The following is a 20393-nucleotide window of genomic DNA, read 5'->3' as shown; positions in this document are numbered from 1 at the left end:
TATCTATTTTGCATAAAACTCTAAATAAAAAAACTGGGACAAAAATCGAAGAATATTTCAGGACGAAAGATGCGCGGAATCGTAGCGAAATATCTGATCCTTATTAAGAAAACGATGGTTGCCGACTCGATTAAACGAGACACGAAATTCCTAATTTCGACAAAAATCTCGTTGACAAAGTTTCGACAAAAGCCACAAAAATATTTGAAGTCGAAACACGTGGTAGACCGTAAGCAGAGAGGTTCGGATCCTTGCCGACACAGCTACATCCGCGCCAGGTGTGCTCGCAGGAGAGGCGCACAGCTCTTGGATCGTGTATTTCAGGACACCGAGTATCGACTAGACCGGGAGCAATGCGGTAGACGACAAGCCTCTCTCTCCTGAATTGTTCATTTATTAGCGTAGTCGCAGTTTAAAATCTAGAACAAACTATGAGGATAGCGAGCGAGGGGCCGACGTCTATAAATTCGGTCCTAGACTCCAAAACTTGAGATTCCGTGCGCGGCGAGCATCAGCCGCGAGGAGGTCGTCCTTCTGGCTTCGATCTGTCCGGCTGGTTGCGCGGCTTAGGCGCCGATCTATAACACCTTCGAGGGTAATGCAGCGTGCGCCGGGTAAAGACTATAGTCGCCGACGCTGCCCCTAAAACTAGCTATTAACCCTGCGCAGTCGATGCTGCCTCGTTTCCGGAATACCAGATGTTACGTCCGATCTGGAAAGTTTGTATTTTAACACTTTATCGACCGGTCAACCGGTTGTAAAAGTTTTCGTTTCTATCAGGTTGGTGCGTATGAAATATCGGATTTTTAAGTGAGTATAGAAAACTGCATATCTTTTCTCAAATGCTATTGATTTAATCAAAATGTACCCCATTGATTTCAATACACTTTTCCCAACGCGAGTTTAACCCTTTGCACTCGAAGCCATTTTAACTGTAAATGTGGAATAATTGTTCCGGCTCGCAGTATTTCTATTCCATGCAATAAAGTGCACTTTTATGCGCTACGAAATTTATTATTGCGACTCGTAGCAACCGTTTCACTGTTCAGCGATGTTTTAAATCTAAACTTTATTGTTATAAAAATGATTTTGGAACGTAGTAGAATAATTTTAATGGTGCCTCAGAGTCGCTATTCGAGTGCAAAGGGTTAATTCATAGATGTCAGTCTTCAAGAAATTCTGATTTTTCGGATCAATAAACTATAGTATGGAATTTTTCAGACTGTCTCCATTTACATACTGTTTAGCCCATAAAAACTACGCATAGGTTGTACAAAACAATTGTGAAATTAAATGAAGTAAAATATAAAATTTTATAAAATATAGATTTCTCGCCAACCGAGTTTCACTAGTTTAAACATTTAGGACAGTTTTTTTGCGGATTTTGTTAATAGATGGTCCTAGCACATTATTTGTTTTATTAATAAATAATTAAGTATGGATGTTATTCGGTTCTTTAAAATTGAAATAAAATTCTAATCCCTTGTTTTTAATATTTGAGTATACAAGTAAATTCAGGCACGGAATAAACATTAATGTTTCGTCCTTTCTAAGAAATAGTGCCAATTGAAAAATTCCTAATCGCAGTGACTGTGTAGAAAATGGTACGTCAAGAGGTTAATTCTCCTACGGTGTTTACAAACAAATAGACCCGACTAGTATAAATAATGATAATAAAATAATACAGTGTTTTCAATGTTATTACACGAAAGGTTGTAGTAGTGACCAAAGGACCATTGCGCAATATAAAAATGTGCATCAGTTGGAAACAGGAACTGCACTTATTTCAGTTTAGAGTAATTTCAATGAGTCACAAATAGTATAATTAAATTGTTTTAACAGTATTACCTTTTTATAACGTCACTGCTTAATAATAAATCTTAAAATATAAAAGAAAGTAAAGATTTATTCGCAGAATTCAATAAATTCGACTTGAACAAGTCGACAATTAAAAATGTTGTAAAAACTCATTTAGCACAATTTATTATGCAAACATAAAAATCGTAGTCTAATGACCCAAAAATCTATCATCACTTGTTCGGTAATAACCTTGACGTAGAATAAAAATGTTCGAAACAATGTGTACAATGTAAGATGTTGTATAAAAAGTGTAGATGTTGTAAATGTTCCACGATGGCGTAGATTGTAGATCTACAACGTTGTAGATGGCGAACGAAAATGCATTTTGCTTTCTTACCGTCTCGTAAAGCTGATCGCTGCGTTTCTAATTAAAACAGCGGACACTTGATGTATGCGTTGCACAACTAATGGTATCGCGCGTTACTCAAAGTACACGGCAAACATTGTAAAACGACAGATTCCGGTGTTTCGTCCGACTTGTTTAACCTGCCGCGATCGTGAACGATGAAACATTTTTTTGTAAACGTATAACAATTTCCTTGAGTCACGGTAGCAGGTAAAACATTGTGACATTAATCAGTCGAGAAGATTGAGAATGCACGTGAAAGATGAATGAAGGGCTCTCGTGTCGCGGGGTGAGGGAAAGCGGCGGTGAAGTTAGATGAAAGATGGTTGAAGGAACGACCGTGAAACTGCGATGACCGATATTAACCCGTTGCACTGTAATAACGAGTCAGACTCGTGATAAAGATGCCACGTGAGTTCTGCTAAATATGAATATTATTAATTTCTTCCAAATCGAAATCAAATTGAATTTTTTTATTATCAAAGTCTGGAAACAGAAGTGACTAAAGGAGATAGAAGAAATAAAAATTATTGGTTCGTATTAAGGAAAATATTGAGGATAAATAAGTGCTAATTAACCCCTTGTCGAACTATTTTCTTAACAGTTAACAACGACGAGCACTTTTTATACTGTAATAATTTCTTAGAAGAAAATGGAATAATATTTATTGCATATGTGTACATTTACTTAACACGTCCAGTGCTGATAATTGATAACTAAAATCGCCACATAGTTAAAGCAATTTAATTAATTAAAGCAAAAGTAAACGGTTAATTTTTATTATAGGAAGTGGCATTAGAACCCTTTCGCATTCGAGACATTCTAGTAAAATTCAATTTTGGTTCATCAAAATTGGTCCGGAAATTAGTGTCACCCATATTTGAGTGACACAACGCTCAACGTGTTAAATGGTTAAATACCGATGACAAGAGGACAGAATTTTATTCCGCCTTAAAAGAACGGATTAACATTTACACTTAACAAGATAATAATAGAAATCTCTATGACGAGCTATATTCGTCAAAATACGGCAAAGGGTTAACGCAACGTGAAAGAAGTCGCAGTGCAAGGGGTTATCGCTACACACTTAGCGAACGGAGTTTGTTAAAAATGTTTAACGGCGTTCACAATTTCGAATATGGTTTTTAGGTAATTAACAATTTATTTTACTCATTAGGTGACATTTCATAATCGTACAAAGTAGGAGTAACGTCCCCGATGAAATCGACTTTCCAATTCGCTGCGTGTACAAGAAACTCGTTAATCCGAGCTTAAAAAGGTCGTAAATTATTATTAGGTACCTTGTGCGAGAGCAATTTTGCTGAACAGGGTTCTGAAGACGTTGTATGTACTTCGTTTCAAGCGTGCACACCGCATTAAACCCTTAACTCTCGTATCGCGTGAGTAATCAACGGGTAAGTAAACCACGCTGCTTACCGGAAGCGCGACACTTTTTCAGGCCTCGAGATCCTCGTAGTTAATGCGGTAATAAAACGACTATATCGGGGAAAATTCTGAGAACCCGGTGGATTATAAAAACATTCTTGAAATTTCGCTGCAAAGAAAAATAAAGGCGTTCGAGAGGGACTCGAAACGGTTCCCAAAACTAACCTAAATAATCGATGGACTGCTATAGTTTATTATGTCATTTAATTAGCTGGATATAAATAATTCTACTACAATCGAAGTAAGATCCCGGGTAATCCAGGTTCTATTTTATTTTAGTTTACTATTTTAATTAACTCAATCATTTTAAGACTATCCTAAATAATCGATGGACTACTATAGTTTATTATATAACTTGATTAACTGGATATGCAAATTTTACTGCGATTGAAGTAAGGCCCCAGATAAACCAGGTTCTATTGTATTTCAATTTATCATTTTAATTAACTATATCAATCACTCGATATTCAGGAAACTATGAAAATTTCGAGAAAAAGAATTCTTAACTCTTTGTCGTACTTTAACGAGACAGACTCGCGATGGAGATTTCTAGTAACAAGCTGTTAGGTATGAATGTTCCACCGTTCCTTTAACCTCTTAGGCACGGCTGGATTTTGCGCGAATGAAATTTTTCGTAACTAAATTACTATTTCTCTTAATACATATATCTTTTTTTGGTATAACTGCGTATAGTATAAGCTATATATATTCTTTTCTTAGTATATTGTACGTATACAGTTTCACTTTAATCGTTTATTTTAATAACTAATAATACAATCGAGTAAGCCACGAAACATCCGCGAAAGCCACTATAATGGCGCGTCGTGCCTAAGAGGTTAAGTAGGTATCGAATTTGTTTCTCTTGTTACCAATAGTTAAGCATTAAAGTAAATGTAAGCACACAATAAATATAAAATTTCTTTTTCTTCTAAGTAATTAGCGCGGTCGAAAAAGTTCTAATCGTAGCAATTGTAAAGAAAATGATATAGTAAGAGGTTAAGAAGGTCCCTAAGAAAGCCCAGAATAATCGAGTTTCTACACTATTTCATTTTACCACTTAAATTAACTCAAATGCTTGGTATTCAAGAAACTATGCAAATTTTATTAGAAAGGTAAAGAATGAAAGTAGTCCAAAAGGTCCCCAGAATAGCTTCGTATAATTTAGGTTATACCGTATTTCCCTTTACCATTAAATGAACTCAAACTTTCGATGTTCAAATAATTGCGAAAGTTTCGCTGCGAATATAATATTCAAACATATTAATATATTAATATGCAATTATATTAATATATAATATTCAAATATATTAATATGCCAATATATTAACACATTGTTGACCGGCAATTTTACCTTTATATTTCGTAATTCAATATGGAAGTGAAACAATATAAATAACCTTCAATAAACTTTATTTATACATAATGAATTGAAATGAAATTTTGGACATATCTTTTATATAACTTTTAATATTTGTGTTTAGTACGATATGCTCTATAGCAATCACCTACGCGTAACGGTACACAACTAAAACTGTTATAAATAGTACAGAACTAAAATTGTTATAAAAACCAGAATATCTAGAAAAATAATTTCTTTTTATAATAAAAGGGACACGTCTAAACACGATGAACAAAGCTTTTGCAGTATCCTATATTGAACTGGGTTTCATGAATTGAAATAGTTCATGCAGGGCAAACACGACTTAACTCATAACCGGTCAACAATGTGTTAATATATTAATTTGCAAATATATTAATATATAATATACAATATTCGCTGTCCTGAATAATTCATCTTCTATCCAATCTCACTTCACCATGTAAGTTTTCTCCAACGTTCGACGTCCAAGAGACTATGACATCCCCTGAAAACAAAAGTTCCAAAAGGGCCTGTTGAACAAAATGGCGACCATTGTAAGAGGAAGGAAGGAACGGCGAGGGCCCATATTGCAGAGAACAGCAGTTTATTGTTTAGTGTGCGCGTGTGTGTTAGAACAGAACGAATCGGTGCCGGATAGGTTGACAACGGTCCGTTATCGTGCCAGTTTCGATTCTTTCTTCCCGTCCGCCTCTCTCGTCATCGAGCCACGGCGACGTTATCACCGGGCGTAATAGCCCCCCTCGTGTCAAGGACGGCCCATGACGCAACCGTGCACAGTGGCAAAAGTTCCCGTGTAGAGGAGGCGACAAATCGCCGCGTTATTGTCGAACGACATTTCGCCCACTTTGAACTCCGGATTCACCGCGACCTGAAAACGTAAATATCGTTCGATTATCGTTACCCTCCTATGGCATCGCGATTGCCCGGCTTCACCCGCGGGCCGGTTTTATGGACCGGGGCCGTTTTATTCGCGTGCAGTATGGCGAACCGGCTCTTATCCGTCGCGCTCCTATTAATGTCATCCTCCGGAGACCGATCCGCACATCCGATTAACCTTCCCTTCGCCGCGTAATGCTTTCGTTATGCAATCGGTTTCGGTGAACCGATTCCAACCGTCTCGATTCGTTATACTCCTTTTAGTATTATTGCGACGGGCTCGTTAAAGGAGTCCTACGGCAATTGTTGCCAGCGGGGATCTTTATCGACCCTGGAACCACCGAACCTGTCCAAATCACTGGTTTCTCATCCTTTCTTTTACAATTCACGAGAGGGTCACTCTTTCAGCTTGATTTCTCTCGTGAACTACACATTCGGTTTCGATATTTTTATCCTTTATGAAAATATGAAGATCGCTTTACAAAATATGAAACATTTTAATGGAAAATATTTCGAACATATCTTGAATTAAAAATCACTATCTCGAGCAATATTAAAACTTTATCGACCGATCATCTGGTCGTATTTTGATTTTATTTATCTTATTAATCGCGAAAGGTATTTAATATTTAAAAATTTATATAATAATATTGGAGCTTGTAGTACAATTTAACATATTTATCTCAATAATAGATAACAAATTAAGGGTTACTATGGCTACCGATCGGGGGGAAAAGCCGATTTATAGACTACCGGTCGATAAAGTGTTAAGTCTCGAATAATTTCTTTTCCGTATAAAATAATTGAACAATGATCCATATGTAAGTTCTATTCGGTTGTTTTTGTGCAGCATATTACATTCGTCGGTCACTTCTAGTGCTCGGTAAGCGCGGTATTAAGGAAATCGGCCGAGAATGTAAATTTTCGTCGAGAACGTCAGCTTTCGCGAAATCGCATCAACAACATTTTCCTTTGCATAAAGATCCGCGATGCACAACCGTGGAATGCGAACGTATAAAACCGGGGTAGTCTGCCTATCGCGGAAGAAAACCACCGTTCCGGAACGCGCAAACATGCTCGGGGACCCAATCAAGTCAACGTCAGAAGAACCCGTACCTTAAACGTGTACTGTCCGGGCTGGAGCTCCGATATGTCCACCCACTGGCAATCGATATTGTGCTTGTACACGTCGCTGCAGTTTACTGAAATTCCTTGGTCACCGTAATTGGCGCATTTGTACCTGAAATCGCGGCACGTGCCTCGTTTAATTGGTCGGCCAATTACAAAAAAAAAAATAAAAAAGGAAGAAACGATGCTTTTCGATCGTGCAATGGACCCAGAAACGCAGAAAGCGAACGAAATTCGGAGCTCGTTGATTTATTATACAACACCGGTGAACCGTAGTCATTTTTGACAAATGGAACCGCGTTAAATGCAAAACTGTAGTAAAGACATTGGGAGAATTTGAGAATATTTTTACGATAGTTGCAGCTTGTTGTAATCGTTGAAGATGGAGGAGATAACAGAAATAAATTATTGGAAGTGAAGTTTGTTGTTGGCGACAGGGTGTGTTTAAAAAGGGTTGCAATAGGTTTACCATTTGCATAGTACTAGACTAAATAGTGTAAAAGATGCTATTTTTTTATCGTTTGATCAGATCTAGAAGAACTTTTATTTATATTTAAATGTAATAAAAAGAAATACGATTTCAGAGCTGATCCAATTTTTCTGCTATAAAACTGTCAAAACTTTGTCAAAAAATTTTAGTTAACTCGTGATCCTAATTATTTATGTAAGTACATAAATTTTATATAATTCTTCAAGATAATAGTAAATTACTGACGAACTTAAAATTAAAAAAAAACTTGACTTTATCTTTGTATGTAAAATGAAAGGTGAAAATAGTGACACATGAGTTTTCATTTTTCTTGAGAATTAAATTGGATTAAAACATTGGAAAACTCTAGATGGGACTTCGACGTTACATTAAGCCATAGAGGGTTAGTCCGTTCGAAAATTTATGCAAGCCATGACGTAATCTGTGGTTTGAAGAATATGCGAAAAAACTGTTAGTGCGAACTGAAAATTTCGTTCAACTTTCAAGAACCCGAAGGTCCTTTTAAAGTTCGATTTTTTCGAAGCTTCTTGCGTTTCCAGCGTAAGTTTGGTTCGCATATGTTACCTGGGCTCGACGCCCGGCAAGCACTGATTGTCCTCCAAACAGAAAGACGCTTTGTGCCCCTCGGCGAGCCTGGTCCCGTTCCCGTCGAACACGTCGAACGTGGCGAACACCTCCATCGAGTGGTAATGCCTGTCGTTAACAAGCCGTAATGCGGAATTAATGATCGCGGCCGGAACCCCGCCTCGAGTAATCTCGACGCCGGCGTCGCGACGATTGGAAGCCAGACTACGCTCCTATTCATGATTAAAGATCCGATCCCGGGGAGCAGATAAGGACGCGAAAACGGGGGAGGTTAGAGGCGTAGCTTTCGCGCTTCTAATACATTTTACCTTGGACAACCAAGGGAACGCCTATCAGACCCTACGCGGTGTCCTCGAAGTACGCGACCTACATTATTTCGCGGCGAAATAGCTGGCCCCCCGCAGAAGCATACTAGATATCCCTAGATTACCCCAGATATGGGTGACGCGGCGACGAACGTGTTAACAAAAGATTTCCAAACGAACGTGTCAAAAATGATTTCCAAATATTAATATTAAATAATTAAAATTTAATATAATTTAAAATAATTAAAATATTAATAATTAAAAAAGAATCTCGACGCGAAGAGGTTCAAACTTTCTAAAAGCAACCCGTGCCCTCTCCGACGTATAAATATCAATATTGTGGCAATTTAACAAGGAAGAATCTATCGGCGCGTTATTTGCAATAAAACGAAATGCCAGAGATCGGGCGAAAGTTTATTCCGGTTCAATACGGCGCGGCGCCTAAGTACCGAGAGAAAATAGAAATTCAGCAGCGTCGATAAAAATGGAACCACGTTGCAGCGGACAAGTTGGAAACCGCCAACGCTACCGAACCTAATATTACTTTTCTCCCCCCTTCGGCCCCTAATAGTTGTATAAAACATCTAGGCAACATCCTTTGCCGGTGTCGCGAGAAAATGAGAGGAACCGAGGACGCGTTTAAAGTTTGCCTGTCCAATTTCCCCGGGCAAGACGGAAACGGCGCTGATATTGATATTGTCCCGTTTGTCAACCGGTACCTAAAACGTTCGCCCGGCCAACAGAGATGTTTTCTCGAGGAAAATCGGACCGGGGTATTATTAATTCCGTGGATTCGATTTGAAAAAGTTGGACACGGAAATTCCTCGAAACGATCCTGCGATAAATCACATCGCCGTGCTACTACTGTTCTAAATAAATGAAATATGTTCAAAGCTTTCCATAAAATCGCTGCTTTAAGCAATTCCTTTTAATTTAATTTTACTTTAATTCCTTTTAATTTAATTTTACTTTAATTTCTTTTAATTTAATTTTACTTTAATTCCTTTCAATTTAATTTTACTTTAATTCCTTTTAATTTAATTTTACTTTAATTCCTTTCAATTTAATTTTACTTTAATTCCTTTCGATTCTCCAATTTCTTTTTTGGAAAACAATTTCTCGACGTCTAACATCTCAAAGAAAAAAAGAATACAAATCGTTCGGTGAAATTTTAAGTTATTCCGTCTTAAACGGTGTGCGATAAATTTCGCGTGTTTGAACGATTCTAACATCTGAGAACCTGACAGTCGAGGTTCTAGCGCACCTTTCCACTAATTAATACCACTCCGTCGCGCCGGCGATCGATTTCCGCGTGTCAGCGAACAAGATAGCGGGTCGAGGTTTCTTTTTTCGACCGCGATCCCGTGAATGGTCAATAGCTCAAGTTGGAGCCCCGATAAGCAATTGACCGTCGCTTTATCGGGACCGTTTCCGGCGGGCGGAACGCTTATCACTCACATGTGACACATATGCCATTCCCAGAGGTGTTTCGGAACAGAGGGTCGGAAGTCCGCGGTTCCGGCGTTCAGGATCCTGGCGGTGAAACGGAGCAGCCGCCTCGTCTCCAGATGCCAGTTTTCCGACTCCCTTTGTATCTTGTAGGCCGGCGATGCCACGCAGTTCTCCTCCATGGCGCACTGCAGCCAATAAAGCTGTCGATCCTCCAAATAAGCGGTACGCATCAGCTCCAGGTGATCGAAGACAAGGTCCGGCATTTCACGGTGGCACACCACGCTCGCCACGTTCTCGGCGGTACCTGCGAAACGAAAACAATGATTCGAGACAGACGTGCTTTATTACATCTGAAATATTGCATTGAAAGCTACTAGATTATTGAAAAAATACTTGGCAGTCTCATTGGCATTATATTGTTCTAAATTCACGGTATTATTTCAGGAATTCTGTTTCAAAAGTGTGCTAGGTTGTCTGAACCTTTTAGCTTGCGCGCGACGTGTGTACGCGTCATAAGGAAATGGCAATTTTATGTCTTATAATATTGGGTTGGCAATTAAGTGATCGCGGATTTTGTTAATAGATGGTCTTAGCACATTCTTTTGTTTTATCAACGTGTTCAAAGTAATTAAATTACATTGTTTTTTTACTGTCTGAATTTTCATCTTCCATTTAGTAAGAAAATTGAAACCGCTTAATTGTTTAGTTTCGTTTTTATTAAAGTTTGAAGATGGAAGGGCAAAGCGCGCGTTTCAGACATATTTTATCACATTATTTCTAAAAAAGCAAGCATCGCGAGCACGATTTTTATGTTATATACAGTATATTGAAATGAAGCCTCGAAAGGAAGGCAATGTCAAAATTCATTTGTCTAATAAAAAGGAAAATTCAATTCTTTTGCTTAAAAATATAGGTTTATTCAAAGCAAAAGAATTGAATTTTTCTTTTTATTTTAAATTCGCAATTACTTAGTTACCAACCCAATAAATATACTTCTACGATTTATGCCAAAATGCTTATAGTATCATATTCGTGAATTTCACACGCTTTAGATCAATTCTAAAATAATTACCAAGAAAACTACGCTCAGTATAATTGATGAAACGCATAGCAAAATTTATCTTCTAAATATATAGACGCAGCTAAGTGCGACGCTGCGTCGATCAGCACTTATTTCTCCTTAACATTTTTAGAAAAAGGACCAGACAATTTTTGTTCCTTTTTTTGTCTTTATAAAGCTTTGAGAACAGAAGAATTTATTTTTATTTCGATGTAGACAAAACGAATAATATTCATATTTAGTAGATCTTGTATGGAATCTATATCGCAAGTCTAACTCGTTATTATAGTGCAAGGAATTAAAACCACTATATTATTTTAAAAGTAATTACTAGGCTGTCCCAAAATTGTTAGTTGTTTTAAAAATACTAAATTGTTTCAGAAGTGCTACGAAAGAATTGTAATAGAACGTATCAGTTGCATTTAGAGGTTGTTTTTAAAGTACTGTTATTTCACAAATACTTGTTATTCCACAGGCTATTTCAAAAGCACTAGGTTGTCCCACAAGTACTTTCTCGGATATTTTAAATTACTACTCTGTTTAAAAAACACTAAGTATTTTTAAAAAATCCCTAATTATTTTAAAAGTATTAAATTATCTCAAATACTTTAAGTTCATACAAAAGCATTATGTAGTGACCAAAAGTACTATGCTGTTCCAAAAATTCTTCTGTATAGTACTAACATTTTCTTGAAGACTTGTTTAAAGTCTGAAACAATAGAAAAAGGAACGAAATCCAGACCCGATATCTTCGAGCTTATCAAAAATATTTTTCTCAAAATAATTTAGTTTCACCGATTGAAAAAAAGTGAACAAATCCTGATCTTCTTTTTTTCCCACGAGATAATAAATGCAATGAAATGAATGACATATTCCCAGGTTATGTTTAACATTTTTTTATGCCGCAGATCTATACAATTTGTTCCCTTTCAGTTAATTTGATGGATCTGCTGTTCGATGGAGGTAATAGATACCGATGCACCGTTCGTTCTCGGAATGAAATTCAATCGGTCGAGTTGTCCATTCACGGGCATTATTAAGCCCCTAATCTGGCCGGGAGAATCCTCTTACTCGTGGAACGAGTTCGCTTCGACGAGGGAATTCCTCGGCCGGATCCTAGACCAACGTAGAGCGGCACTCGTCATTCTTTTAATCTCTTGCGGCGATTCTCTTGACACCGAGCCCTTCCACCGTGCCTCTTCCCATCTCGTCTCGTCTCGTCTCGTCTCGTCCCGTCTCGTCTCGTCTCGTCTCGTCCCGTCTCGTCTGGTCTGGTCCCGTCGGCCAATTGACATTCCTTTCCTTTTCAATGAAAGCAGGAATCCAAACGTGTCTCTGCCAGCGAGGCGACACACCGTATCGCATTCATCATATCCGTCTGTCTCATTACGAAACCGTCGAGAGTCTCTACTCTAAAGTCGGTTCCGCGCACTCGACAACGGGCGCGTTAAGCCGCGCGCCATAATTCAATAGCTCCGGTTAGTTGCCAGCTTGATCCGATGCTAACGAGAGGTTTCTGTTTTAAATATGTAAAAGCGGATTCATTGAATAATATCGAAAGCACTCGGGTTGTCAAGTGTCGAGCCAGCTTTCCGCGACGGATGCGAAGCTTCCTAAAAGTGGATACGCGATCGCGCCACGCGAGGCTACGGTACGGTTAAACGATCGTCGTCGAAGTGTTTCTCGTGGCACGGCTGAAGCTCGAAGCCGGTTGGTTCGATTTCTTCGTTTCAATCGTGCGCAAAGATTTCAAGTTACGCAAATATTATCCGACGGCGAATCGTCTCGAGAATTTAACGAATTCTGGATTCTACGGAGATATTACTGCGAAGTTCGAAGAGAAAAATTCTGCTGACGAAAAATTGGACTCTTCTTACTGAAGCAGAGAAATTCTTCTTTCAAGGAGCGAGATCGTTAGGACGTAATCGTCTTTAAACTTCGCGCAGACTCGCTTCGATGATGAATAATTTCTGTGAAACGTAATGAATTGCATATTAAAATTTTAGCAAAGACATTCCTAAGCCAGTGAGCGGTTTCTGACGAGTGTACTCGTGTTAAGGTGTTCTTATTTCTTCGCGATGTGTACGCTCGTCGGAACAGATAACTGATTAAGGAGAATATATACCTTGACATTCTTCATTAAATTATATATTTTATAAAGGCGTTGCATTTAAACGAAACACGGAGAAAATCGAACATACACGATAATGTTTCGATAACTGATACATTGTTCAGAGATATTACTAATTGGTTAAAATTTTTCGCACAAGACCCTCCAAGTATCTTCTTCTTTAACCCCTTGCCGTACTTTGACGAGTTTGGCACGCGACGATGACTTATAATAATGATCAATTAAGTATAAATTTCATTCTGTTTCTTTAAAAATTATTAAAATTAATAAAATTCTGTTATTTCGTTGTTAACGTTTAAGCGCCGAAGTAAATGTAGGTGCACTATAAATATCGATTTTATTTCTCCCCTAAGAAATTATGGTATTATTAAATTTTCTGTTCATTTATGTCAACCTTGATTTTTTCTTCTCTTTCCAGAGGCCAACTATTCATATTTACACTTCTATTGTACGAGATTTGTCGTAGATGTATAGCATTGATCTGTAAAGAAGCTACGAGATATCTCGTAGTTAACAGTCAACGTGTTAATTTATTATTAGTCACTAAAATCCCCACATAATTAAAGCAATTTAATTAATTAAAATAAAACTAAAAAGTTCACATTTCTCATAGGGAATGACATTAGAACTCTTTCGCATTCGAAAAATCATAGTCGAATTCATTTTGCTCGAATATATTGCAATAAAAATAAATTTTCAAAATTGTTCAGAAATTAGTGTCACCCAGATATGGGTGACGCTGCGACGAACGTGTTAAGCATCGTTATTACGAAGGTAAAGGTACTGCAAGTGGTTAAGGAGTAAAATTACTTTAAGCAGAATAAACGAACGCTGCGATAGTCGATAACTTCGGCGATACAAACGAGTCTCAACTTGAGATTTCCGATTCCTGCCGAGTTCGACTAAAAGAGTGCATGCAAAGAAACCGATCCTCCGTGTCGGAGAAAAAAGGAAATTTTTTTCCTTCAGGAAATTTTTTTTCGGAATCCTCCGAGAAAAAGGAAATTCCCAGCTGAAGATCCACCGCGGATCCGATACGCGTTGAAACAGTTTCTAATCGCGCTCGCTTCCGGCGGTTCTTTCGTTTACCTGGACAGTCGAGAAACTTGTCGTGCAGACACTCGGTCAGACTGTTCTCGTCCCCGCGACACTGCACCCCGCCGATCGCCATCGGGACCCTCTCGCCGCCGAAGAAGTTGGTCTGCACGGCGTCGGAGGCGTAACCGAGGCCCAATTGCCGGCAAACCACCGCCGCCTCGAATAAAGACCAGCCGTCACCGCAGACGACACCCCAATCTAAAACAAAATTGCGCCCGGCATTATTAGCGCCGCGGCCAAATTGACGCGTCGCGGGAACCTGAAATCCTTCGACGCGTTGCACACCGTTTTCGTCCGCTTTTGTTCGCGTGGAATCTTACGCGGGATCGACGCGGCACATTGTGAAACCGTGATCGTGGATCGCACGTTCTACAGCTTCGATTTACGCCGTCGGAAGCCTGGCTGTATTTTATGGATCGTTCTACACGCGAAAGGTGCTTAAATATTTGTCGAGGAAAAATTGTTTCTACTATACCTGGCAAGGTTGTATTCGAACACCGCGGTAACCACTTTAACCAGTTAAGTGCGTTCGACGTGTATACACGTCGGAACAAATCTCTACTGCCGTGCGCTTTACGTGTATACTCGTCGTGTGAAATAAAAAATTCACTATAAAAACTCTAAATCTCAATGAAACGTAATGAATTTCATCGTTATAAATTTATTGAAGATGTTAATTTATCAATGAATGAAATACTTTTAATGTCACTGTTGCATGGAACGACAAAAAAATAAAAAATTCTGATCTTTTTCAATGGTAATTTATATGAATGCCTACTGAAATTTTTATTGAAATTTTTATTGAACAAAAGATAGATAAAAAGTAAAGAAATAAAGAAATAATAAAAAAAAGATAGAAAGCAATATAATATGATATGTGATATGCTACGCTAAATAAAGCGGAAAAATCATTGATAGGACCAACGCTATTGCAAAAACGGTTGGAAGTGAGAAAATATCTGTTTAAGAAATTAAATTGGTCATAAAAAGTTCGGTTTTGAAAAAAGTTACCGCGTTCTTAACGGTGTTCGAACACTTTACGCCAGGAGTTGTACAAGAAGCTTGTCTACTCCGTGCCAACAATAATAATCTCAAGAGGAACGTGAAAACTAAAAGAAGTTTAACAATTTCCCACGAACAACAACAGCCTCGACGGAAGCGTGAAAAGTGGTATAAGTTTAACAATTCCCCGGCAGCAACAATGCTCTCAAGAGAAGCGTGAAACGTGGAAGTTCAACAATTTCCCATTTACAGTAATAGTCTCGGGAGTAGACCGATACGTGGAAGAATCTTAACAGCTTCCGAACGCGAGAACAATCTCAAGATAACTCGTTGCTTCCCCGATTAAATTGCCATCTACGATTTTCTAGGACTGTTATTCAACAGGATAGTGCGCCAAACATGATTGAGTTTCACGCGAACGGAGAAACGGCAAGCGAAGCGAGTCGCGAGCACGTCAAGTGTTCCATTATCTTGAAGAATGCAAGAGCACGCATTTCAGGGTCACCAGAGACGCTGGTTGGCTAATGGATGCCACGAGACGGTCGATTAAGATGCTCTTGTTCTTTGAACAACACGGCCGGGACCATGAGAATCGTCATTGTTTTGTAACGGATCTTACGATTACCGAAAGTCTCCCTCTTTCACGATTGAGAGCAAATATTAGACGAGTTCGGTCCTAGTTCTTCAAAGTTTTGGACCAGCTAAAAATGAAGAGAACGGTGGTGCGAGCATTCTTGATAATTTATGTTAACACGTTGAATGCCACGCCCATTTTACAGGAATTGTCCGTGGCGCCACGATGAATTTTCTATTATGCGATACATATAATGTCACATAATAAAACTATATTTCATGTATAAATAAAACTATTTTCAGATGTTTTATAAGGCATTCATTTCCTCACACCACTATATCAACGATGATAATAATACAAAAATTATAAGTATTGTCATTTGTTTAAATTATATATATTTTCATCAATCTGAGCGCGCCGGTCACCGGTGGCCCCCATGGCGTCACTGCCAAGTTCAGTGCCGGTCACCGGTGTCCCCCGTGGCATTCAACGTGTTAAACTTGAAATATTTCAACAAAATTGCGATGTTAGATTTCTCTATTACGTATTACACATCATTTCCCGCAGATCTTGACGCTGATTTATTTACGACAAATTTATCTATTATTCCAAGATTTTCGAAAAGAAATCAGCGTCTAATCAAATCTCGCGGAAGAAAATTACGACTCCCACGGGATTGCATAAGAAGTCATAATTATATTGGAAAAAAAGTGTTCATACCACGTTTCTCTTATTTTTCCCTTATCCTACAGCACGTCATCGCTTTGTCTCATTTCCATCAAAAGTCTCTTGGTTCGTTTTGAAACCGATCTTACCAAAAGTCTCCATCGTTCACGGACGAGAGGAAAGTGAAACACAGGAATGTCAGATACGTTCATCTCCGGTTCACCAACGTCTAGCAAGTCCTGCCGAAAATGGGCCGGGGGCAGGCTCGTCGGTCGTCCCTGAATTCGAACACTATACCTGAGGTTCCTAGCTTGACCTCGACTCTGCCTTCGGAGTGCACGCGTCCACCGGCCAGCCTTATCGCCGCTCCTTGCTGATGGATATCCTTGATTCTCGACTTCTCCGGCTTCCTTTTGGGCTTCCTCTTGGCCGTCGCCTCCCCCACCACGTCCTGGTCGTCGCGGGCGCAAATTACGCCGGCCGCCTCGCTGCTCTCGCAATCGGAAGTGGCCCATCCGTCGAACCGACATTTCGAGAGCTCGTCCTCGCTGCCGTCGCAGTACACGTTGTCCATCCAGTATTTTCCTGGAACGTTTTTTCGCAGCATCTTAGTCTCGCGAACCCCCACCCACCCGCGTCCCGAACCATGCTGCTACCCCTTTCGTCGGCCCCTCTTCAAGGTCGAGCCGAGACATTTTTTACGAATGATTGTGGAGCAGTTTTCGTTACCCTTGTGTCGATACATCGAATTTTTTCATTTATAATTGTCCAAGATTGTCGTAATGATGAGAGAAATACGGTAGTTCTATGCTAGTACTACCGAAGCCTAACTTACATAAGTTAGCAAGTATACAGCAAGGGACAAAAGTGACCACACAACATTTAAAGCGGTATAACTTTTTTAAAACTGGTCTAAGTGACTTTTGTTCGTAAATATTAGAAAAACTAGATCATTGTACGATGAGTAAAAAGAACTCTTCTTGTTCCACTTTTTTATCTCAGCTTATAATAAGCATTTTCTTTTAATCAAAATAATAGGAAATTTGAAAAAAAGTATATAGCATAAGCGATAGTACCCAATTCTGCTTAAAAGTTGCCTATCGACAAAGGGTCCCGAGTACACAGAAAAATGCTCCAACAAAGAGAAGCTTACGCGCCGATATTCCTCGATCCATGTTTGCCGTGCTTGGGAGGCAAATCGAATGAACGGCAACTATTAGTGAGCTTTTTGAAGCCCGTCCGGCCATAATGGCGCAAACGATCGCGGAGAACGGCGTCGATGGATGGAAGAAGTATTGGCTACAATGAAGAGACAATATTATCTCACTTCTGGCCTGGCCGAAGTGGCCGTTCACCGTCGGTTTAATTGCACCGTCGAAGCCTAATTGCCTGCAAACCACACTGGCCTCCAAGTAATCCCATTCGTCGTCGCACACGCTGCCCCATTTCCCGTCGTGAAGTATTTCCACGTTTCCTGCGCACCAATCGAATTATTAGCTCACAGTTTTCCGGTTCCGTCGCAAGCCGCAGCAAACTTTACGAACCGGCGACGCGGAAATTACTTGACGCAATCACGCGCGCAAACGACCGCCGCCATTTCGAGCTTCTGATCCGAGCTCCGGATAAACAATATGGCGACGGTAAATGTTCCGGAGACGTAGTTTCTGTTTTCGGTTATTGCGAGCACGTCGACGCTCTTAAACATTTTTCTTCCGTTCTGTTTATTGTTGCTGGGTGACGGTTTCATAGCGTATATTGTATTTTTGTTCAACTCTTCGCTGTCGCACTGAGTCAAAATGATTTTTTACGGAAAGTGAAATTAATTATTGATTTAATATATGCACTTGGATGCGAGATATTGAATTCTAATAAAGGATACCATGTCCTAGAACGTTCAAATTGTATCTTCAAATTTCACGATCTCAGATAGCGTTGCCAGTTTTTAAATTACAATTGTTTGACAATTGTATGACATATATACATGCTCTGGACGGAAAGTGTGACAGCGGAGGCAATCACAGTTAGAAGGTTCATTCGTGCGTGTATCAACAACAGTGTAAAAATTGTAATCATACAAAATGCATCAATAAAACCGCACAATTTTTTATTCGTTAACTTCTATAAAATCGCGCAGCAGCATAACGATTTATACCTCAATTCGACTATGCAACATTAATAAAAAAAATCATTCGAGTGCCAAGGGAAAATAAATTCGCAACTTTAGCACCGTCGAAATAAAACTAAGAATTTTTAAAACGCGCGATTTCGCTAAAGTATTAAAACGTTAAGCAATAAGTTTACGACGCGCCTCGAGGCGGGGCCGTAACGGCGAAGCCAGCCGCTAAGGAAGCAAACAGATTCACGGAAATCGAGCGTCCGCGGGAATAAATTGTCCTTAAAGAAACTGTGGTAGAAGCGTTTCGCCCGCGTGTATCAAATTGATCGGGGAACGCGGAACAGAAGAAGGAAAAGAACGCCCTCGGAATGTAATATACCCAATGGAGGGCAATAAAAATTGACATGCGGACGTCTGGGACGGATTCTATCCTGTTTTATGGTCCAATTTGACGGTGACCATACTCGTGCCGTGACCCGGCCTCGCGGCTGCTCCCGGGGTCTACGTGACGTTTACTACGCTGACACATAGTCGTTGACATAAATCATCGTCCGAGTTGACCCCTTTTTAATCGGCATTGCATAACTTACGCGGCGCGAAGCCGCGAACGTGCTCCCGCGTAATGTCTCGCCGTTTTTTCCGGATGATTTACACAGTTCGCGCATCGGCGCGACACCGCGTGTCACTGTTCTCGTTTATCTTCGGGTCCAGATGATGCGTTACGCGAAGTTGCGTCGAATCGAACACGTTCTCCCAACGCTACCAGCCGACTTGCAGACTATTTTATAACGGGCCTCTTTGTGAGAAAGGTTAAAATTTTATTTGGACAACGAACAAGGGATCGTGACCGAACGGAAACGATTTTATTCGTCGCTATCGAACAAAATATCCAATATTAACAATCGAATACAAATTTGTCTAGAGCAAAATTTACTTTCTTCCGAAAGTTATTCGAGTAAATTCCAAGATAGATAGAACGTTGGATCCTGAACGTAATTATTGCCGCTTTTCAACAATTTTTCAAGACATTTTTAACCTGCGATGTTCGATCCGAAAAAGACCGTTCGCCAACCGAACGGAACGAAACTTCTTCAAAACTAGCGCACGAGATACGAGCTCGGACATGAATAGTGGAGCTTAAACGTCGAAACTCGCCCGTCGGGATGCCGCGTCCCGGAAAAACGCAATTTCTGCTTCGCGTTCGACTCGTGCCCGTCAAATCTGCGACGTGGAAAACTTTCGAAACCGTCGACGCTCCGTTTACCAGTCGAAGTTCGAAAAGTTCCCCCGAGCTCCGGTGCCGTTTCCGTTTACCTTCGTGACCGTGACGTCCGCCCACGAGCTTCAGCGCGCCGTCCTGTTTCTTCAGCTTCCGGAAGTCCTTCTTGAACTTCTTGTTGGTCTTGTGCTTCTTCTTGTCCCACGTGCCGTTGCCGTTCGCCAGCACGTCGGCAGCCAGCATCGATACCGCGCAGAGCCCGAGCAGCAGAACGGTCCTCCAGTTCATCTCGGATCCGACTGGTTCCCAGGGCCCAGGATCTCCGCGGAAGACTTGTTGAGCAGGATAAACCACAGGGGATCTGATCAGACTCGGTACGTCGGATCGTTCGTCATCGTTCCATCTTGGAGCCCTTCATTTTTCATGGAAATAACCAAGCCGCGAGGATCCGTTCTCAACAAGTGGTCGATCGTTCGTTCTGGTTGCACGTAGGCCGCGCTCTCGGTGATCGCATTAAAATCGCGACACGTGTCTTTCGTTTACCGATCCGCGAGCTACTGGTGCGTGCACACCACCACCGTCGATCACGCAACGCGATACGTTTGCCCTGGTTCGAAGACAAGGCATCGCGCGGTATCAAGCTTCCAACGCGTCGCCA

The 20393-nt window shown here is 40.1% G+C and overlaps 1 protein-coding gene across 1 annotated transcript; it reads right to left on the bottom strand.

The window, feature by feature from the left end:
* Positions 1-5124: 5124 nt before the first annotated feature.
* LOC144467912 (lysyl oxidase homolog 2B) lies at positions 5125-20393 on the bottom strand. The gene is made up of 8 exons (XM_078176905.1): positions 19831-20393; positions 17728-17874; positions 16698-16985; positions 14150-14356; positions 9876-10173; positions 8092-8220; positions 7026-7149; positions 5125-5901 (listed from the first exon to the last, which is right to left on the bottom strand). The coding sequence occupies exons 1-8, from the start codon at positions 20021-20023 to the stop codon at positions 5779-5781; spliced, it is 1509 nt and encodes a 502-aa protein (XP_078033031.1). The 5' UTR covers positions 20024-20393; the 3' UTR covers positions 5125-5778.

The sequence above is a fragment of the Augochlora pura genome, chromosome 3 (assembly GCF_028453695.1).
Source record: "Augochlora pura isolate Apur16 chromosome 3, APUR_v2.2.1, whole genome shotgun sequence".
In the NCBI taxonomy this organism is placed as follows: Eukaryota; Metazoa; Arthropoda; class Insecta; order Hymenoptera; family Halictidae; genus Augochlora; species Augochlora pura.
This window is presented reverse-complemented; position numbering and strand designations above follow the sequence as displayed.